The sequence below is a fragment of the Herpailurus yagouaroundi genome, unplaced genomic scaffold, assembly GCF_014898765.1.
Source record: "Herpailurus yagouaroundi ecotype Mexico unplaced genomic scaffold, PumYag 192, whole genome shotgun sequence".
Classification (NCBI taxonomy): Eukaryota; Metazoa; Chordata; class Mammalia; order Carnivora; family Felidae; genus Herpailurus; species Herpailurus yagouaroundi.
The window spans coordinates 18,803,779-18,827,711 of NW_024412423.1; the positions used below are offsets into that span (position 1 = coordinate 18,803,779).

The window sequence follows — 23,933 nt, forward strand, 5'->3', positions numbered from 1 at the left end:
TTGTTTTAAGAAATTCCTCTCACACTGCCCTTTCTTTCATTGCCATTACCACCATTCATTTTTCAAGTCTTACTTCAGTCCTGAACTACAATATATAACAGTTGATCCTGATGCTTTAGTCCTGTTCCTCTCCAATGCCATCCTATATGGTCCAATAAATCCCCCAGATAAATCATCATGTCTCCTGTTCAATGGACCTCTAATAGTTACTAAATAAATTTTAAACTATTAAAACTGATATTCAAAAGCCACATATACTCCATCTCCAAAATGTTTTTATTACTTTATCTTACACAAGTAGGCCTGGGAAAACTGCTTCTTTATTCTTCTCCCCACACACACAAAAATCCCTCTCACATAAAAGCTCTAATGAGATATGCAAAATTTCCTGATGATTTCTCAGAAAGAGTTGATGTCTGTCTGCTTCAGTTATGAGAGGTATGAGAGTTCAAAAGTAGTGGCCAAGTCAATGTGACTATTCACTGGTCCCTATTAGTAACTTATATTCAACTTCCTTAATTTGTGCTACCCTACTCATTCTATCTTCACTTGCTGAAATAATACTAATCATTTAAGACACATTTCAATTACCATCTTCCATAACCAGAAAAAACATTCCTCTCCTCCAGATCATAATTAGTTTATTCTGTGTACACAACCTAGATTTCTCATTAAAAGGGCATGCTCTTGGGGCACCTGGGTGGCTCAGTAGGTTGAGTACCTGACTTTAGCTCAGATCATGATCTCACCTTTCGTGAGTTTGAGCCCCACGTCAGGCTCTGTGCTGACAGCTCAGAGCCTGGAGCCTGCTTCAGATTCTGTGCCTCCCCCTCCTTCTCCCCCTCCTCCACTTGCACTCTGTTTGTCTCTCTCAAAAATAAACAAACATTAAAAACAAATTATTTTTATAAAAAAAAAAGGACATGCTCTCCAGCGCCTTCAGGCCTTTGTATATGCTGCTGTTCCTACTGCCACAAAGCCCATTACTCCTTTGCTAACATCTTGGCATCCTCCACATACTTCGTGACCCGGTTTAAACAACCCTTTCTCTGCCCCAGAAAGCTGCTACCCTTTCTACAGCACTAAGCAGATTAACCATAATTATTACTAGATAAGCTCATCTCACTAACAAGTTTCCTAAGACAGGAAATGTATTATATATTTATCTTTGTTTACTTAGCATTCAAAAAGTTTGCCAAACTGGGCAATACATTAGATTCTTTCTCATCAGACATGTTAGATCCTTGGAAATACGTACTCAAGAAATATGAGGGTAGGCAGAACAAGTTACTATTCTGAACGGTAAAATCCAGAGACAGAGAAGAATAATAACCACCTCAACAACTAAAGAATTTTGAATAGGTAGCAATATATGCTACCTCCTTGAGATTCAATTTGTTCTTCTAAAAAATGATGGGAGAACGATCACAGAATCACTACACAATACTATGTACCAGAAACTTTAAGTTATATCATTTAAAGTTCACATGGCCCTATTACACAGCTACTCTTTCTGTTTTGATACATGGTACAGAGTCTCGTGAAACTTAAGTAATTCATACAGGTGGGTAAGGACTCAAAACCCACGTGTGACTACTAAAAAGTTCATTTCCTTCACACTGCCTTATCTCAAGGGATGAATTAGATCACCCACTTTAGGTGAAATTTCAATACCATATAACCCTTAAATCTTCCAATATCTACCAATTATTGAGCAATAGCAGAGATACACAATAAAGGCTTTTCAAAATATAAATAGTAAATTAAATCTAGGAAAGGAGTTTCTAAGCCTCAAAATTTTAAGTACCAAATGAAAAGAAAAACCAAACAATATATGAAGGATTAAGTACCCTTAACAAATCTCCCTCCAAATACAACTGAAGTGTGAGATTTAAAAAAACTAAAAATAAAAAAATAAAAGCAAGCAAACGCATACCTCATGGCACAAAGGTAAGAAATCTAAAGGCCAACAACAAAGTGAAAGCAAATACCAGGAGACAGGCTACCAGATTTCTCAACTCTAGAGACTAGACCCTCCACTTTGATGGCTGTAGGAAGTGAGAAAGTCAAGAAATAGAAAATCCACCAAAAATGGGAAACCCAACAGGAGACTTACTCATGAAGCTCAACCCACTTACTTGAACCCTCACTGTTAGGGGTCTGGAGGAAAGGGCCCACTCTGCAGAGGAAGACAGTAAGAAAACTTGCTTGGCACTGAGAGAAGGGGGAGCGGGGAGCAGGTGGAAAGCAACCAAACAAACAAAAAACATTTTCCCTAAGAATCTAAAACGTAAGTCATCCCTCATGCAGGTCTGTACTTTAAATCTGTTAATACCTTAAGCATGTAAGTAAATTTAAAGGCATTCAGGACTGGTAAAGTACATATGCAATGGGTAAAAACAAATCTAAAACCTCTTTGCAAGAATGCAACTTTAACCTAAACCTCAAAAACTTTGCACACCTAAAATTCAAGACAATGACCTCATGGACAAACATACTTTCTCCCTCAAAAAACAAGGGAAAAAAAACCCCAACTACAACAAAACCCCAACACGAGAACAAATAATAGACATGATGAACAATAACGGCCAGAAAAAGGACAAGAGACTCATACTTGCAAACACTCCCATGTATTTTAAGTGTCAGAAAATATAAAGTTATAATAAAAAAACCTTCAAACAGAAAGAAATTTGGAAATGAGCCAGAGATTATAAATAACTAAGAAGATAAGGCTTGACATGGACAAAGAAAAAAAAATTTCTCTCAAGTGCCCTTCCTCCCCAGTGCCAGGCTAGCAAACAATGAGGAATAAGCAAAAGCAGTGTTCATTTATGAAAAGGATCACAACATGGAGAGCCTGTATGAAACATAAGAGCAGAAGAAAGGCCTAAAACTGGGGGGTGGAACAAGAACACTTAGAAAAATCTTCCAAGAAACCAATCCCAATCCTAACCACAAAGTGAAACTAGAGGAATTTGAAAGCATTAGTGAACTAAAGTTAACTGTAATAATAAAAAAATCCAAACCTAGCTCAACTCTAGCAGAAGAGGTGTGGCAGGCTTAAACACTATTTATCCTAAGTCTCTATTACCTTACACACAATGTGTATCATTAAATCCAAAATAATGAGTCATATAAAAATAAAAAGGGTAAAGAAACAAACAGCAAAAACAAACAAAAATCTAATACACTGCTACAAGACAAAGCAAACAATAGAGCAATCCATGAAAATCAGACATGACCCAGATACGGAAACTATCAGAGAATTTAAAGCAACTATGAATGATATAATAAAGGTAGAAAGGTAGACAATATGAACAGATAAAAAAATTCAGCAGAAATAAAGAAAATAATAGAGTAAAATTACAATGTGAGAAACAAAAAACATGGTACTAAAGATGAAAAAGATGTTATGCAACTGAATTAAGTAGTGAACTTAAAAGACAAAAAAAATTACCCAAACTGAAATACAGAAAAAAAAGGAGAGAGAGAGAGAGAGAGAGCAAAAAAAGAAAGATGAGGGAAGTAAACAGTGTATTGATATGTAACTAAAAAAAGTATTAGGAAACTGGGAAGATAAGGCCAAAAGAAATCATACAGGATGCAGTATAAAGTCAGGATGAGATTAAAAAAAAAAAATGGAAATCACAGAAGATAGATAGGCTGAAAAAATTTAACCTATAAAGTTCAAGAAGGAGATGACAGAAGAACAAGATCATATCCAAAAAAAAAATGAAACTTTGGGGGCGCCTGGGTGGCGCAGTCAGTTAAGCGTCCGACTTCAGCCAGGTCACGATCTCGCGGTCTGTGAGTTCGAGCCCCGCATCAGGCTCTGGGCTGATGGCTCAGAGCCTGGAGCCTGTTTCCAATTCTGTGTCTCCCTCTCACTCTGCCCCTCCTCCATTCATGCTCTGTCTCTCTCTGTCCCAAAAATAAATAAACGTTGAAAAAAAAAAAAAAAATGAAACTTTGATTAAAACAAAAACAAAACCCAAAGAGGTCCAACAAATCCCAAGCAGGATAACTGAAAAATACAAATACAAATTCATACAGCAATGATAAAAAGACTTTTAACACAGCCAGAAGGAAAATGATGATCCTCTATTAAGGAAGGTCAACTAGATTAGTAACTGACTTCTCAAAAAAAAAAAAAAAAAAAAAAAAAAGTGACAGAATGGGACTATATTGACTGCTGAGAAAAAAAAGGATTCTCCTCACCAAATTGCATTCATGGCACAACAATACTCAAGAATGCAAACACAGTTTTGATGCTAACACTTTGTAGTCAAACTTTAGACTTCTTCTTAGTATCTATGATTTTGTACAACTCTTTCACACTGGAAAAAAACTGATTACTAATGACGTTTATTTATACGTATATTAGTAACTACACTATATTAACAATAAGCTACAAGTTTCAATTATGTCCAAATATATCTTAAAAAAATTTTTTTAATGTTTATTTATTTTTGAGAGTCAGAGTGAGAGCAGGGGAGGGGCAGAAAGAGAGGGAGACACAGAATCTGAAGCAGGCTCCAGACTCTGAGCTGTCAGCAGAACCGGAAGCAGAGCTTGAATTCACAAACCACGAGATCATGACGAGAGATGAAGTTGGACACTTAACCGACTGAGCCACCCAGGCGCCCCAAATAAATGTATCTTAAGGTGCAGAATTTCCTTTCATAATATACATATACATGTTACCTATCCATATATAACAGCTTTAACAATATCAATATTACCACCAACATCCTGGTACTACATAGTCTTGTTTCCTAATGATTTATGCATATACTGTAATAATAGTAATTACATACTATCACATAAATGTAATACATGTTTATGTATGTCTAATAATGTATGTATCTATACACACACACAAACAAAATTTTTAACATTGCCATTACTACTAAAAATAAGACTACTGGCCCTTTCTGACCTTATGACTTATCCCATTAGAAACGCACAGACAAGGGGCACCTGGGTGGCTCAGTCATTTAAGCAATGACTCCTGATTTTGGCTCAGGTCATGATCCAGCAGTGGCGAGAGTGAGCGCGGTGTTGGGTTCTGTGCTGGGTGTGGAGCCTACTTGAGATTCTCTCTCTCCCTCTTTCACTGACTCTCCCCGGCTTGCACTCCTGTACTGCTTTCTCCAAAAAAAAAAAAAAAAAAAAAAAAAAAAACAAAAAAACAGACAAAATACTGCCTTTTAAAGTCACTAGAAACAATAAATCTTGGTAGAATTATACCAACAATTTTACATATATGAAATTCACCTGTTTTGTTTTTGATTATAAAGATTACATTTTTTTCCCTCCTTTATGAATTATTTTAAGTATATAAAAATCTTTGTATGGCTGAACTAATGAGGTCAGTCTTCTTTCTCAGGTTTCTTCTAGCTCTTCTTTTTTATCCTTCCACATGTATTTTTGACAAAATCACCACCATACCTGATGGTATTTTTCAGCGGGATCTCATCAAATTTACAAGGTATCCAAAGGAAAATTAATAATTTTATGATAGGAACTCACTATTTAAGAACATGGTTATCTCATTTTTTTCAAATTTCTTAAATTTATAGCAAAGTATTTTTAAATTTTTTTGAAGTTTTTATTTGTTTTTGAGAGAGACAGAGAGAGAGAGAGCAGCACAAGCTGGGGAGGGACTGAGTGAGAGGCAGACACAGAATCAGAAGCAGGCTACAGGCCCCAGCCGCCAGCACAGAGCCCAACACAGGGCTCGAACCCATGAACCATGAGATCATGAACCCGACTGAAGTCAGATGCTTAACTGACTGAGCCACCTAGGCGACCCTACAGCAAAGTATTTTTAAGTCAATGTATTCTTCTCTTATGTGATATGTATGTGTATGTGTGTATAAAACAGGTCAACTGCTTCATCTCCCTAAAAAAATCTGCTGGGATTCTGACGGGGATTGAACTCAATTTTACAGGAATTTAGGCAATATTCCTTTCTCAAAAATCCCTCTTGATTTAGATCTAAAGATTTCAAAATTATTTATGGTTTATATACATGTTTCCTACAACTTTTTTTAGATCTATTCTAATGTATATGGACTTCTTGATGTTTACAACTGGTATGTTCACTAAATTACATTTTTCTAAATACCTGTTTCTCATAAATATAAATACAGTTGATTTCTGTATACGAATAAGCATCCTGTGACCGTGCTAAAATCACTTATTAATTCTAAAAGTTTATGTGTATATATTTTTTTATTTCCTACATACAAATCATTTCATCTGTTAAGGACAGTTCTCTATTTTCTTTCCCAATCTATCCTCCTTCCCTTCCCTAAATTCACCTAAGCACTTCTTAGCCAGGGATTTTAGTAATGCTGAGCTTTCCATATATTCCCAAATTCCAGGATAAAATTTTCAATATTTACTGTATCAACACAGATACCTTTAATAAGGTTATGAAAGTTTCCTTCTTTTCCTAATTTGCTAAAAGATTCAAAAATCATAAATGGGTTTTGAGTACTACCAAATGCTTATTCTGTATCTATATAGATGATCATGACTCTTTAATTACATTACTCTAATTTTCAAATATAGACATACCTCAGAGATATTGCAGGTTTGGTACCAGGCTACTTTAATAACGCAAATATTGCAATAAAGTAAGTCAAATAAAAATTTTCTCTTCCCAATGCATAACTTCTGTTTATAAAACACTGTTGTTTAGTAAGTGTGCAACAGCATTATGTCTAAAAAACAAAGTACATTCCTTAATTAAAAAATACTATGATAAAAAATGATAACCATCCTCTAAGCTTTCAGTGAGCTGTAACCACTGATCATAGATCACTGTAACAAATATAATAATGAAAAAGTCTGAAATACTGCAAAAAATTACCAAGCAGGGATAAAAAGACACAGAGGTGAGCAAATGTTGTTTTAAAATGGCATCAAAAGAATAGCTCACCAAGGGTTCCTCAAACTTTTAATTTGTAAAAACACTGTATTTGAGAAGCACAATAAAGCAAACTGCAATAAAACAAAGTACCACCTGCTAATTCAATCAAGCTTGCAACTCTGGAAATAAATTCAACATAGTCGTGATAGTTTATCCTACGTACCACTGGGATTTGATTCTCTAATAGTTTAGAATTTTTAGATTTTTCATTAAAATAAACAAACAAACAAGCTGAGGTGCCTGGATGGCTCAGTTGGTTAAATGTCCACCTCTTGATTTTGGCTGAGGTCATGATCTCAGGGTTTGTGAGTACAAGTCCTGTGTTGAGCTCTGACCTGATAGCACAGAGCTTGCTTGGGATTCTCTCTCCCCCTCCCCTGCTCATAGGCTCGCTTTCTTGCTCACTAGCTGTCTCTCAAAATAAACATTAAAAAACAAAAAAAAACCCCACTAACCTGTGATAGTGCCTTTCTGTGATATGATGTACTTGTCAGGTTTTGCTATCACAATCAAACTGGGCTCTCACACACTACTTATATGTCAATAAAAATAAAATTAAACTGGATGCATTAAAAAAAAAAGGCAATTAGCCTTTCTCTTTCAAGATTTTTTGTATTCTTTCTTATTTCAATGTTGGAAAAACTTCACCAGTGAAACAATGTGGGTGGATATTTCCAAATGAAAAGGTCTGTTAATTACAGATTCACTTTCTTCCTATAATGGATCATGAAGCTTTTCTGTGTGTATGCATGCATGAGCTTGTTTTGGTAAGTTGTATTTTTCAAGGAATTTGATGATCTAAAATTTAAAATTTAAGTTTTAAATAATTTTTTTTATTTCTATCTTACAATGTGAGTGCATGAGCATGGGAAACAGGAGCAGAAGGAGGGAGGGGGGAAGGAGGGAGGGAGAGGGAGAGAGACAAAGAGAATCCCATGATCCTGGAAATGTGACCTGAAATGAAATCAAGAGTTGGATGCTCAACCGATTGAGCCACCCAGGTGCCTGATATTAAGCTATGCAACATGTTTTGTTCTTGACTACTTTTGACAAAGGTTTATCAAATTTATTACTCTGTTCTGAGAAACAACTTTTACTTGTATTGATTCTCTTTAAGTTTGATTTACATGTCACTGATTTTTTAATTTATCTTGTTTCTTGGCTTCTAATTTCTGTAGGTATAGTTGCTGCTCTCTAATTTCTTGATGTGGATGCTTCATTGAGTCTCAGCCCTTCCTTACAGCATTAAGGCTTAAATTGCTCAGCTAAGATGCAAGACGAATTTCATACATTTTGATATATCATCTTCATTCAGCTCCAAATATTTTCTCATTTTCATAGTGACTCTCTGACAAGTGATTTAAAGTATATTCCTGGGGGTGCCTGGGTAGCTCAGTTAGGCATCAGACTTCAGCTCAGGTCATGATCTTGCGGTCCATGGGTTCGAGCCCCAAGATGGGTTCTGGGCTGACAGCTCAGAGCCTGGAGCCTGCTTTGGATTCTGTGTCTCTCTGTCTCTCTGCCTCCCCTCCTCACACTCTGTGTGTCTCTCAAAAATAAATAAACGTTAAAAAAATAATAAAATAAAGTATACTCCTGAATTTCACAAGTTGCATTTTGTTCTAGTTGTTTTTGTAATTGGTTTTTAGATTAATTCCATGGTGGTCAAAAAACAAACTAAAAATTAAATTCTTTCCTGAGATTTATGTTCCAGAGAATAGCCACATTTAAAAATAATCCATGTGCACTTGAAAAGTAGATGCATTCTGTTATTAATGTGTGTAATGTTCTCTATAGAACTATTGGGCAGAGGTTCAAATCCTCAAAATCCTTACCGATTCCTCATGCTTGCTTTATCACTTTTAGAGGGATGTTTAAATCTCTCACTGTCCTTGTGGATTTGTCAAGTTTTCTTTTTACTGATGACCACTTTTTATATATCTTATAGCTGTGTAAATTAGGGATGTAAAAATCTAGGAGTGTTTAACCTTGATACATGTTTATCATTAGGAAATACTGTTTTGAATTAAATAATGCTTCTTGCCTTAAAGTACACTTTGAGGATTGGAGACACACCAGCTCTTTCGGTTAATGCTTTTAAGACACAACTTCTTCCATATAATTGTTTTCCCCTTGCTCTTTTTTTTTCCTCCTCCACTAATTCTCAGCCAGAAGACTGAGAAGTTCTGTTTCTTCCCAAACTTTATATTTACACTGCTATTTTTTTTCAAGTGGCATATAATTGTGTTTTAAAATTTTTAATCTGGGGCACCTGGGTTGCTTAGTTAGTTAAGGGTCTAACTCTTCATTCTGGCTCAGGTCATGATCTCACAGTTCCTGAGTTCGAGCCCTGCCTTGGGCTCTGCAATGACGGCATGGAGCCTACTTGGGATTCTCTATCTCCCACTCTCCGTCCTGCCCCCACTCACATGCACGCATGCTCTCTCTCTCTCTAAATAAACTTAAAAAAATTAATCTGATAATTGCTTTTTTACTGGAATACTTATTTCATTTACATTTATTGTAATTTCTGATATACTTGAAGGGAAATCTAACATCTTATGTTCTTTGATCCTATTATGTTGTTTCTTCTCTCCTGTGTTTTATTTTCATTTATTATTCCATTTCTTTTTTTTTTTTTTTTTTAAGTAGGTTTCATGCCTAACACAGAGCCCAATGTGGGGCCTGAACTCACAACACTGAGATCAAGACCCAAGCTGAGATCAACAGCTGGATGCATAAGCAAGTGGCCACCCAGGTGCCCTCCAATTCTCCTCCTATTAATTGTAAGCTGTATATTGATGACATATACGCTTGACTTATTAAAATCCACTATTAGTATATTTACCACTTTCAAAAAATGCAAACATCTTAGTATTCTTCACTCCATCCCTCCTTTTCTTATGTCATGTGTTTAATGTGGAAAAGACACTTAAAACTGGTTTCTGTAGTCAGTACACATATAAATTCTTTACACTGCCCTTATTTCTACCTATCCATGCTTCCATCTGTGATTCCCTCTTGCCTGAAAAACTCCCAGTTAGTTAACTGAGTGCCTGTCTACAGATGAAAATGTTCTTAGCTTTTGTTGGAAAATTGTTCAATCCTTAACAAACGTACCTTAAATTTTTGCTGTCAGTAGGTGTTTTACCAGTTGTGGTGGTTTAAAAGTAATGTATTTTCTTTTTATAACTCTGTTCTTGGTTTCCGGTTTTATTGTAATGTGCTTATGCCAAAGTTTCTTTGTATTTATCCTGCCTTGAGATTGTAGAGTTCTAAAATCTGTGAGTTGATTTCTTTTGATAGTTTTGGAAAATTCTCAGCCATTCTCTCTTCCATTACTTCTGTCATGTTTTCCTTCTATGAATCCAATTACTCATGTAAGACCTTTTCTATTATCTGTCTCCTACACTCCATCATGTATTTTTAATTTTTTTTTCAACGTTTTTTTATTTATTTTTGGGACAGAGAGAGACAGAGCATGAACAGGGGAGGGGCAGAGAGAGAGGGAGACACAGAATCGGAAACAGGCTCCAGGCTCTGAGCCATCAGCCCAGAGCCCGACGTGGGGCTCGAACTCCCGGACCGCGAGATCATGACCTGGCTGAAGTCGGACGCTCAACCGACTGCGCCACCCAGGCGCCCCATCCATCATGTATTTTTAAAGTTTTTTCTTCATCTGTTCATTTTCTTCCTGCTTATAATTCAGTTCCCTAACCCACTACTCAGCCAAGTTTTATCTTCTGTAAAACTCACCTAATGAGTTATTTTCATTTATAGATGTTTCTAGTTGTAGAAGTTGGAATTCATTCTTTCATTTTACAGTTTCTAATCTTCTAAAACTCTCCACTAAATCCTTGTAATACCCATCAGCTGTTTTAAAATCTGCATGTTACCTCTGATATTTGGATCTCCTGTGAATTTATTCCTTCTGCCCATTTTCCCTCTGGTTTCTCTATACTTTTTGATGTACTCCACAGACACTTTACCTATTTCATCAACTGTCAAATTGTTTCCCAAAGACAATGCATCACTTTCTATTTCTACCAGCGATGTATGAGTGCTTGAATTTCTCTACACCCTTGCCAATACTTATTATGGTCCACCTGTTCTCTTACTGTTCTTTTACTATCTGTGGGGAAACAAAGTCTTCCCTGGGCCTCTTGTGCTTCCACACATTTTGCTGCATTGGCCAAGAATGCAGAGTCCTAACCACTCATTAACTGGGCCATTTCTCAGAGCTGTGCTTGTAGTTAGCAATCCTGAAGGATGAGATAATGTTTCCTGCTGGGGAAAAAAAAAAAAAAGGCAGGCTGCTCACTATAAAAGCAGTCATTCCCCAAGCTCAGTGATTCTCAGTTGCGATGCAAACCTACTATGTGTGTGGCATCAGTATGGGCCACCCAGCATTGCCTCTGTGGGACCTGGGAAGCAAGAGGAATCTAGAGAAATATGCTAATGATATGCTGCTTGCTAAACTACAAGTAAAAAAGTTCTCTGTTTCTGACCCACAAGTCTTAAGTCTTCTGCCAACATATATGAAATAAGTAAACTACCAGATTACATAGTAATCAAATCCCACATGTGATAACTATCTAGTTTAGCATTTTTATTGCTATTTTAACACCCATTTTTATGCAATCAATAACATCAATAAAGCTTATTCTTTTTCCTATTTCACTCTCCCTTTTCCTTCATTTGTATTATTTCTATTCTATCACAACATATAAAACTGTAGTATTTCCCTCACATCTCTACCTGTGTTTTAGTCTTACCAGTACATTTATATACTTTAAACATTCATCTTTGTTTCTTTTACTGAGGTTTTCCCAGTTATTTCTCAGGTGGATTAAATATCCTCTAGCAGATTCCTTAAAAACAGCTCATGGGTGTGTTCCCTAAGTTCTTCTATGTTGAAAACTGTTTTCCCCTAACCCTGATAAAGATAGTGTGGCTGATATAAAATCATTAGTTCATACTTTCTTTTTAATTTTATTTATTTTTCTTATTAATGTCTGAATGCTTCTATTTAGTTGTGTGTGTGTGTGTGTGTGTGTGTGTGTGAGAGAGAGAGAGACAGACAGACAGACAGACAGAAAGAGAGAGAGAATCTGAAGCAGGCTCCAGGCTCCCTGCCCGAGAGAGACGAGAGAGAGAGAGAGAGAGAGAGAGAGAGAATCCGAAGCAGGCTCCAGGTGAGAGAGAGAGAGAGAGAGAGAGAGAGAGAGAGAGAGAGAGAGAGAGAATCCGAAGCAGGCTCCAGGCTCCCTGCCCAATGCAGGGCTCAAACCCACGAACTATGAGATCATGACCTGAGCTGGAGTCGGACGCTAACTGCCTGAGCCACCAAGGCGCCCCTATACTTCCTTTTTTTTAAATGCTGCTGTACTGTCCCTTGTTTTGATTGTCTCAGTGGTATTTTATTTTATTTTATTTTTCAAAGTTTATTTTTATTTTTGGGACAGAGAGACACAAAGCATGAACGGGGAAGGGGCAGACAGAGAAGAAGACACAGAATCGGAAACAGGCTCCAGGCTCTGAGCCATCAGCCCAGAGCGTGACGCGGGGATCAAACTCCTGGACCGCGAGATCGTGACCTGGCTGAAGTCGGACGCTTAACCGACTGCGCCACCCATGCGCCACATCAGTGGTATTTTAAATATTTGAATCAGTTCAACTTGTTTGCCTTTGAAAGTTATGTGAGGTTTTTAACTGTAAGCTTCAAGGATTTTTTCTTTGAAATCAAATAGTTTTATCAGGAAATGTCCTGGAAATGGTAGTTATGGGCTCATTTCCCCAGTTCCCAGCAGACCCTTTACATTTATAGATCTGAATCTTTTTTAATTTCTAAAGAATTTTCATTAAGTATTGTTTTAAATATAGTTGCTTTCCATGGATTTCTCTGTCTTGGAAGTGTTAAAATTATGAACATTATCCCTTCATTGCCTAACTTTAATTTTCACTATTTTCTCTGACACTTGTCTTATTCCAGCTTTGAGATACAATTCACATGTAAGATTGTTTAAATTCAGGGGTGCCTGGGTAGCATAGCTGGTTAAGCATCCGACTCTTATCTTGGCTCAGATCATGATCCCACAGTCCGTGGGTTCAAGCCCCGCATCAGGCTCTTTGCTGATGGTGTGGAGCCTGCTTGGGATTCTCTCTCTTCTTCTCTCTGCCCCTCCCCTGCTTGTGCTCGCTCTCTCTCAAAATAAATATATAAACTTAATAAAAAAAAAATTAAGATTGTGTAAATTTAAGGTATACAATGTGCTGATTCAACACATTTATATGCAGAATGATTTATCATCATTGCCTTAGCTAACACCTCCATCACATAACTACCATTTCATTTCTGGGGTGACAAAGTTTAAGATCTGCTCTCTCAGCAGCTTTCAAGTACATTAATACTTCTGACACCTTGTACTTCATTCTTTTTGTCATTTTCATTTAGTTTTTCCCTTTTTTTTTTTTTTAAGTATAGTTGACAAACAAGGTTAGTTTCAGGTGCACAACATAGTCATCTGACAAGTTTAAACATTATGCTATGCTCAGAGCTACCATCTGTCACCATACACATTATTACAATATCATTGACTACATTCCTTTCATTCCCATTACTTACTCATTTCATAACTGGAAGTCTCCATCTCACACTCCCCTCCTTCACCCATTTTATCCACCTCCCACCCGGCTTCCCCTCTGGCAACCATCAGTCTGTTCTCCATATTAATAGGTCTGATTCTGCTTTTTCTTGTTTTTTTTTTGTTTTTTTTTTTTGTTTTTTTTTTTAACATTCCACATGGGTGAATTATGTTGTCTTTTTCAGTCTGACTTATTTCCTTAAGCATAATATCCTCTAGGACCTTCCATGTTATCACAAATGTCAAGATCTCATTCTTTTTATGGCTGAGTAATATTCCATTGCATATATACCATATCTTCCTTATCTATTTGCCTATAGACACTTAGGTTGCTTCCAATTCTTGGGTACTGTAAATAGTGATGCAATAAACATAGGAGTGAATGTATCTTTTCAAACGAATGTTTTTGTTTTCTTTGCGGAAAAACCGACCAGTGGAGTTACTGGATCATATGGTACTACTTTTTAAAAATTTCTGAGGAACCTCCATGCTATTTTTCACACTGACTGTAACAATTTACATTCCGACCAACAGTGTGTGAGGATTCCTTTTCTCTACATCCTCACTAACCTTTATTTCTTGCCTTTTTTGATAGGTATAACATGATATCTCACTGTACTTTTGATATGTTCAATGTACCTTATTAAACTTTCATTTGAGTGTATTCTCCCTGAGGCATCCTTAATTTGTTTCTAAAATAATTTTTTCCTATATCTTCAATTCCTTTACTGATTTTATACTCTTTGATTCTATTTTTCTTCTCATTTTCTTTTCTTGGTTTTTGAATTCCTGATTTTACGTTTTTAAAAAGTGTCCTCGAATGCTTGACTGAATATGTTTATCTCTAAAGTATGGTCAATTTTCATCTGCATGGTTTTTTTTCTAGAATGGGGATAATTGGTATGTAATGAATCTGTTTCTCATTTTTTTTGTAATAACTATATGCATTTATTCATCTTCTCTTTTTATCTTTTTGTGATACTGGAATGTTTTACAAGATTCCTAGTTTAATAGGAAATTATCAAATACTTTGAGGTCCAGGTATTTTAGGATACTTTTTCCTTTTGTTTTGCAGGGCGGGAGGTGGGGAAAGGCATCATAAGACTGTAATTTTGTGTTCACTTTGTCTTGCAGAAACCTAAAATTTCCCAATGTGTTACTTTCTTCTTTAGCACTTAAAAACCTTTGTCTTAACCCTGAAGATACACACTTAGAAGACGACTTTAGCAAATCATTTCATTTTAAATGACTTCCCTGTAATCCGTGTTCTGATCTATGACACACACACACACACACACACACACACACACACACACACAATTTTACATTTTGTGTGGAGTTAGTCCTTCTGGCAGTGCAGGTTAACCTTAGTCCACTTGTTAGCTTCCATCTTGTGTGTTTTCTGCAAATCTGCTTGGTTGGCCTTTGCTCACCACAAAGCCTTGGATGGCTGAGGGTTGGGAAAAGACATAGAGTGGGAGAGATAACATGCTGAGAATTGGTGGGTTTTCTCCTTTTACTTACTATTACTTTCAAAATTTGTCATTCTCTGCTTCCAAGTTACGCCATGAGCATGGTATATGTGTACAATTCTTTCATTCTTCTTGTAGTTCTACATTGTATTTGGAGGAAATGTTGGGAGACACTTTGTTAACTGGTTATCATTGTCTTCTGCTCCCCAGAGGAGTGAGTTCTAAAACTTTTTAAAAAGGAACTAACAAATTCTAGAAAGCAATACAGGTTAAAAGTTAAATAATGTTGTCATGGGGAAGGTCTTTCTAATAATAAGCATGACCCTAACCAGAAAGTTCTAAGAGGAAAACACCTTTATAGATTAAAAAAAAAAAAACCTGATGTAAAATTCATTTTACCGTCAGTGAGAAAATGATATATTTACAACACTGTATAAGCAAAAGGGCTCATACCTTAATAAAAAGCTCTTAATAAACAAATTTTTTTAAATAAAAAGAAGAAGAATCCAGGTAGGAAAATGGACAAGACAGAATAACAGTAAGAAAAAAAAAATGCCCATAAATAGGTATATGAAAGTACGCACAAGTAAGCTGCAAGAGGGAGATTTCCTTATAATATGTCAGATTAAGAAGACTAACTTAACAGGTGATCAGGAAGATGTTCATTACCAGGCATTCCCAATCACTAGAGGAGTTACTCAAATTTGTACAAATATACAGTCAAACCATTTGAAAGAACTCATCAACATAAGAAGCATTTACTTCTATCATATTTGCAATTCTACCTTTAAGGAATGCGAAATAATTTCATCTAAAAAAATACAGAATACCAAAGATTTATACTGGTACAAAATATTTAATACATTTTTATATATCAAAAGATATAATATTGGGGCACCAGGCTGGCTCAGTCAGTAGAGCATGCAACTTGATCTTGGGGTTGTGAGTTCAAGCCCCATGTTGGGCGTGGTGCATACTTATAAAAAAAGATGTTGTCATGGTGATAAACCAAAAAAAAAAAAAAAAAAAAAATCAAGATTCATAGGACATTTTGATAAAATCCTTCAGAAATATCACAGAAATAAAAATCTTAAAACTATTTTGTATTATCTTCTCCTATAACTTATAAAGCATTTTTTTTTTTTTTATGCTGCTCATCAATGAAATGAGGTTTCGGAATTTAAAAATTACCAACCAACCATCAATCAATCAATAAATATCTGATGTGATTTTTTGGTAATTTTTAAGATATTATATACACACAATTTTATTCTGAAACATCTTAGTATAAATTGACGCCAAAAGATGTCAATATATATTTCCTAAGAGCAAAGATTTTGTATCAACAACCCAAGTATATTTCTCAAAATCAGCAAATTCAGTATTATCTAATCCACAAGTCCATATTCAATTTTCATCAATTGTGCCAAATGCATTTATAGCCACATTGCCCCTCTGTGTCCAAGATTTAATACAAGATCAAGCATTGTGTTTAGTAATGTGTCGTTTTTTGGTCTTTAATCTAGAATAATTCCTCAGTCTATCTCTGTGTTTTTTGACACTGGAATGTTTAGAGTATAGGCCAGTCAATTGGTAGAATGTCTTCAACTTGTTTTGTCTGGTATTTTCTAATGACTACATTCAGGCATGCATTTCTGGCAGGAAATTCTCACAAATGTGATATTTTGTCCTTCTCAGTTCATCATATCAGGACTAGTATGTTATCAGCTTGTGCCCAGACTGATGGTGGTAGCAATGATATTCATTATAGGGGTATCCTCCATGTTACCCCATTAGAGATTTGGTAATTTTTCCCTTCATAAATGATTTGTGGAGAGATATGTTCAGATTATGTAAGTATTCTGGTTTCTCAAACATTAGCCCCCAAGTCTTAGCATTCATTAGTGATTTTCTAAAATCATTTTTTCTGTATTTATTAGTTCACATTACATTATCAGGAAGAACATCTCCCTCATTCATTCATCCATATCTGGAGAACTTATAAATTCTTATGTTATATACAGGGGTATGATTAATATGAATTTTTATGTAGATTCTCAAATTGTCCCAGATTTGGCAAACAGGAGTCCTTTTAATCTGGTTCCTCTGTCTTTTGCCAGGTTCCTATAATTCTCTGAGTATTTCCTTGCTTTTAGGATGGATGATTAAAATATTTTATACTTTGATATAGAGGTAAGTTATAAGGATTATACATTTGTAAAATCTCAACAACTTGTACACTTAAAATAGATGTATTTGTGCACATCACTCTAGCTAGCAGCACTGTGCACTGTCTCCAATGTTATGAGCAAGCAATTCTTAAACCACTCTGTGTAAATAAATATAATGATAATAGAAATCAAGTTTCTCACTGGTAGAAAAAGGAGGTACAAAAAAGCCAAGAGGAAAGGCCAGAATAATCAAACACATATAGAAAGAAAGATATATGTACACATAAGTGTGTGGGTATACATACACTCACAGATATATTTTCTAACTCTGTTTATTGAGAGGCCCTATAAGCAAAGAGGTGCTTGGAGCAATGAAAACAACTGGCAGCCACATCATGGCTTTAAATACTGTCCTCCAGTAAAAGCAAGCAGGTGTCCTTAGAGAAAAGGCTAACTTCAGATATGGGAAGAAAAAAGCTTTCCCTTTGACTTAAGGGAAAAATTAATTTAATAATATATGAGTGATTAATTTCTACGTTTAATTAGCTTAACATAGTGAACTAAATACTTAAAAATGGTTAAGATAGTAAATTTTATGTTGCGTATTTTACCACAATAGAACCAAACAACAACAAAAAAATGCACATGAGAACACTGCAGTAAAAAGCACAATTCTTTCCTGATAAAGTAAAAGAAATACAAAATAGATCAAATGACAAATCAGTGAGAAAACCAGTACTTCTTGAGCTAGTTTTCTTGCCATGTCCCTCAATACATTTATTTAAAAGGGAGAGTTCTGAGGCCTTACTAGATACACTATATATACCAACACTTAACATAATACATAGTCCAAGCCTTGAGCAAACTTCAATGGACTTAACATTCACTGAATACTTACTATGCAAGCAGCACTCTGCAATCCTAACAAAAACACAAACTAATTAAGACCTAATTTTTGTCTTTTAGGAGTTAAAATATGAAATTTAGGACAGTCAGTGCATGATAATGTAGGTGATCGAGTTTGTAGAAAACAGAAACTATTTGAAGATGTGCATGACAACAGCACCATGAAATGGTGAAATAGTTTAGTTTTGATGCCTGAAAATAAAATTCTTCATTAAGAATGCAATCTCGGGGCGCCTGGGTGGCTCAGTCGGTTAAGCGTCCGACTTCAGCTCAGGTCACGATCTCGCGGTCTGTAAATTCGAGCCCCGCATCGGGCTCTGGGCTGATGGCTCAGAGCCTGGAGCCTGCTTCCGATTCTGTGTCCCCCTCTCTCTCTGCCCCTGCCCCATTCATGTTCTGTCTCTGTCTCAAAAATAAATAAACGTTAAAAAAAAATTAAAAAAAAAAAAAGAATGCAATCTCACTTCTCAATAGTTTAAAATCAAATTAGATGACAGGATCATCTACATGAGATGCTAGGAGGACAATGAGTCGATCGAGGTCATCTCAGAACAGGTTAAAACAAAGCTGTGTTTTTCGTTCTTTTAATGGGTAGAAAACAAAATAAAGTTAGATTTTCTAACTTTACATCAACTACCTAGATTTCTTAGGAAAAAGGATTATTCCTTAAATATACTCTAAGTAAAAATATTAAGATCTAAACCACTTCTTACTTGGTTATAATTTTGTGTCTCTTTGTCTCTCTTTCCCTCAAGTCCAGGACACAGAGTGATGGATGTTAAAAGATTATTAACTAAATTGAATAGGAAAAGAGAAAACACTCGAAAAATCAGGGTGCCTTCATTTAAAATTTCTGGTAAAACTAGTAGAAGAAATCACCAAATTTGTAAATGTTGTATGTAACTGTATCATTTTCCAAATTTTCTCAAGGATCAGGAAAAACTTAAAGTAGATAAAAACATATCAAATTTTATATATATGTCTGATGCTACTTAATATTTTAAATGTCACAGTAATGGAACCTCCTTCAGTATTTAAAAGCTTACATTTAAAGTTGAAACTCAAGTATATAAAACAAAAAACAAAGAAAAAAACAATTCAGCATTCTTTAGAGTTCTTACCACAATCATTTCTGAAGGCTCTAATACAAGACAATCACATCCTCTTTTTCCTCCAAACTGCTTACCAAAACTATAAAAAAACAAAAAACAATTTCTTTAGCAAAGATTACAGATAAAATATATCATATAGGAAGAAAAAAACCCAAAATCCTAGATGTTAACCAAGAAATTGTAACCCTATCGCATATGTGAATAAGATTTTCTTAAAAACAAAATCATCTTTCTTCTTGTTTACAGATATAAGTGATCTCAACAAAATTCTCTGTAAAAATTCTTTTCAAGTATCTGCCTTCAACTCATCTCTAAAGCTAATCATAAAAGATACTTGCCTAATCTCAAGTTTTGATTTTGGTATAATGGTGAATTAAAGTAAAAACACCTAATAAAAAATGAAGCCACCACTATAGAGTACTTTTATGAAAATAAATTATTATAATATTTTGGGAGCAGTAATAAACAAAAGATACTAGCCACATTTAAACACACAAATAAATGTAGTAAGATAAACAGGTGATTTATTTTTCAAAAACAGTGTTGGGAGTCCATGGCTAGTTCTTTCATAAAAACTAAATTGATTTAGTTTTCAAAGAAAATATATTTCTACATTCTTTACCTGGGAGAAAGATTTCTCAGCAAATCAAAAAAGCGAGCACTCATAAAGGAAAAACAGTATTTCTGTTTGAAAAGAGAAACTGATAATTTTAAAAAGTGGGGAGGAGGGAAGAGAATAAAATACTTGTTAATTATCTAAGAGACACAGTATTAACATACCTAATATGCAAACCACACTTAAAGAAAATTATAAAAGCAATCTAAAATATTACATCAATGAAAATTAAGCACCATGGTCAATTATAAAATATCTAAAATATTGCTCCAAAGTAACCAAATTAAAAAGTAACTCCACTAATCATGCAAAATAGAAAATATCAAAAAGTAAACTTAATAAAGAAATACAGAAGTCCTTTATAAAACATTATGCAATTTTATAGACTGGAAACAGAGACTGAATAAAGAAAGTGACCTATCATGTACTTTTATGAAAAATTCAGTACTATAAAAATTTTAATTCTCCACATAAAGTTATATACAAATAATGGTTCATAACAAAATCCTAAGGTGCCTCCTTAGTGCACAGTAGGCATCACGTCAATCTTGCAACAAAATCTTAATATCTAATAAATTACTTCTAAACATAAAACTCACTTTTTTTCTTAAGCAGAACAGTCTATTTTTTGTTTTTTTCTCCAAAACATCACCTAATCATCTTATGCATAAAACAATTAGAAGTAAATTTGTCAAAGTTTGCTTTTACTGAAGATAGAGAAACAGGGACTAGATTTATTCTCCCACCTGAAAAAAAAACTAAAACATCAGACAAAATATATACAACATCAGTTTCAAGACACTGGAAAACAGAAAGAACAGGGCTGTGATCCCTAGAAGTGAAAATAAAAAAAACTTCATTTATGTATGAGCACTAGATCAGAATTAGGAAATTTCCTTCTCTATGTCTAGTATGCTCAAAATTTTTATCATGACGGGGAGCCTGAGTGGCTCAGTCGGCTGAGTGTCCGACTCTTGATTTTTGGCTCAGGTCACAAACCCTGCATCGGACTCTGAGCTGATAGTGCAGAGCCTGCTTAGGATTCTCTCTCTCTCACTATGCCCCTCACCCGCTGGTACTCTCTTTCTCTCTCCAAATAAATAAATAAACTTAAAAAAAATTATCATGAACAGGTTTTTTTTTCAAATTTTTTTTTGTTTACTAAAAGGATATGGCTGTTGTCCTTTATTTTACTAACAGAGTATATTGTATTAATTGATTTATGGATAGTAAACCCTCTTGCATTCCCAAAATAAATCCACTTACTCAGTTTTTAATACTTTATTAATATATTCCTGGATTTGGTTTGCTGTTATCTTGTTAATGATTTCTGCATGTATGTTCATGAGAGATAACAATGTATAGTTTTCTTGTGACGTCTTTGGTGTGTCAGGATAATATTGGACTCATAAAATAGGTTGTAAATGCTCCCTCTTCCCCTATTTTCCAAAAGAGTTTGCATAGGATAATTAACAGTGCTTTCTTAAATACCTGAAAACATTTAGCACTACTAGGCTTTCCTATGTGGGCATAAGTGTAATGATCAATTTCTTTACTTTTTATAAGTATAATCAAAGTTTCTCTTACACTCTATTTATGGCAATATATGTCTTTGTAAGATTTGCCCAATTTGTTATAAAGTGGCTCATAAAATTTTCTAATATTTTAATTTCTGTAGGACAATAATGTCTCTTCTTTCAAGCCTCATTTTGGTAATTTGTGTTTTCTTTTTAAAATGGTCAGTCTATCCCAAAGTTTATCAACTTTGTTGACCTTTTCAGTTCATTGATTTTCTCTATTGTTTTTATGGTTTTTATTCCAGTGATTGCTACTCAAGCTTTACCTCTTTTTCAAATTTATTTAGCTATTCTTATTCTTAAGATGGAAACTTAACATGACTGAATTGAGACCATTTTTCTTTTCTCATGAAGGTGCTCCAAATTAAGTGCTGTGAATTTCCCTCCAGGATGCTTTAAGTGAAACTCAATATTTGACATGTGTTCGTTTTCATTCATTTCAAAACATTTTCTAATTTCCAATGTCAACTATTCTTTGACCTATGGGTCATTAATAAATATGTTGTTTAAATTCCCCCATTTCTTTCTGGAATTGATTTATAATTTAATTCGAACATACTCAGAAAACAAACCCTGAATTATTTCACCCTTTTAAAACTTACTGAGATTTGTTTGATAGCCTAGAATATGCTCTATCCTGGAGAATGATCTAGAAGTCTGAAAAAAAAAAAAACACCAATGTATCAAAGTGGTAATTGTACCTCTCAAGCTAAATAGCTTTTCTAATTTTTCAATCTAGTGGTTCTACTGATTATAGACAGAGTTCTGAATCTCCAGCTGTAAGAGTTGAATTTCTAATGATCTTTTCAATTCTGTCAGTTTTTACTTCTTTTATTTTAGGGCTCCCATCAGAAAATATATAGATGGTAAAAACCGTTTTATGTTCCTAATATACTCATCCTTTTAGCACTATGAAAATTTGCTCTTAGTCTCTAGTAATATTTTGGATTTTATAATTGATTTTGATTGATATTGATATGACCCCTCCAGTTCTCTTACGAATATAATTTGCCTACTATATTCTTTTCCACCCTTTTACTACAAATGTATTTGTGCTTTGAACCTAAAGCATATAACTGTATCTTGGATTACCAAAGAATCTGTTAATCTGTCCTTTAAGTGGAGTGCCTAGACCACAAGTATGAAATTACTGACATGGTTTTTCTACTTATTTTGTAAATGCCTCATCTTTTTTGTGCCTCTGCTTCTACATTATTTACATCATTTCTATTAAACAAGTGTTTTCAGTGTACCATTTTAATTCCTGTGATGATTTTTAAATGCTTTTTTGTTAAATTTTTTTTTTTTATTTTTCAAATGTCTATTTATTTTAGAGAGACACAGAGCACAAGGAGGGGAGGGGCAGAGAGAGAGGGAGACAGAATTGGAAGCAGGCTCCAGGCTCTGAAGTGTCAGCACAGAGCCCGACGTGGGGCTTGAACCCATGAACCGTGAGATCATGACCTGAAATGAAGTTGGCCACTCAACCAACTGAGCCACCCAGGTGCCCCTGCTGTTGTTAAATTCTTAATAGTTAATCTAGGGATTACATTACGCATCATCAACAAGGCAAAGCTGTCCATTCTCACCACTTCCAATCAACAATGTACTGGAGATTAAAGCCAGGGTAGTAACACAACGAAAAAAATTAAAGGCATAAACAATGGGTACAAAGAAATAAATGTCTTTACCAGAGACAACTCATTCTGAGTGCAGCAAAACTCTAAGGACCTATAAACTTTCTTAGAAAACTTAGAGTGTATCAAGATCACAGGATATAACATCCACATATAAAAACGAATTAGCAATGTTTTTATATACTAGCAATGAATAAAATAAACATGAAATGAAGCAAACAATGCCATCCAGAATAGGATCAAAAAGAAAAATACTTGTAAACAGTTTAACAAAAACATAAGACCTACACACTGAAAAAATGTAAAATATAAGTGAGAGAAATGAAAGATGTAAATGTAAGTAGAAACAATCCATGTCCATGGATCGGATAATGCTATGTTGTTAAGATTACAAATGTCCCCCAAGTAATCTAAAGATTCAAAATATTTCCAGACTTCCAGTTTCTGTTCTGGCATATAAGAATCTTAGAAATTGCTATCTGTCCTAATAACAAGTAAAAAAATGAACTACCTAGTAAGTCACCCACTTTTTCTTACCTCTGTAATAGAATTGAGATAAGTGAGCAAACTGTTGCCCCCAAATTGAAGGGAACAGACAAGTATAGATAATTACAACCCAGAATAGCAATTTCTGCAGGCACTAGCACCAGGATAAGAAAAACCAAACTATATAATTGATGAACTGCTGGAAGCTCAGTGTGGACAACTCTGAGAGTTAAAAACTTCAGAGACACAGTCAACTGAAGGGGCCTCGACACTTTTGAGTTTACCTCACTGATCTCTACCAGGATCTCAGAATATGTAAGAGAGACCCTTGTACTTCTGGCGGAGGCAGGGGCAGAGGACCATTTTGAAACA

The 23,933-nt window shown here is 34.9% G+C and overlaps 1 protein-coding gene across 12 annotated transcripts in view; it reads right to left on the minus strand.

The window, feature by feature from the left end:
- The window catches only part of RAPGEF6 (Rap guanine nucleotide exchange factor 6), a 192,273-nt gene that overhangs the window by 125,546 nt on the left and 42,794 nt on the right, over window positions 1-23,933 (minus strand). For all 12 annotated transcript variants that reach the window (XM_040444399.1, XM_040444398.1, XM_040444402.1 and 9 more), the window contains one exon: window positions 19,255-19,324. In XM_040444399.1, the coding sequence (XP_040300333.1) occupies window positions 19,255-19,324 (70 nt within the window). The remainder of the gene's footprint in view (window positions 1-19,254; window positions 19,325-23,933) is intronic.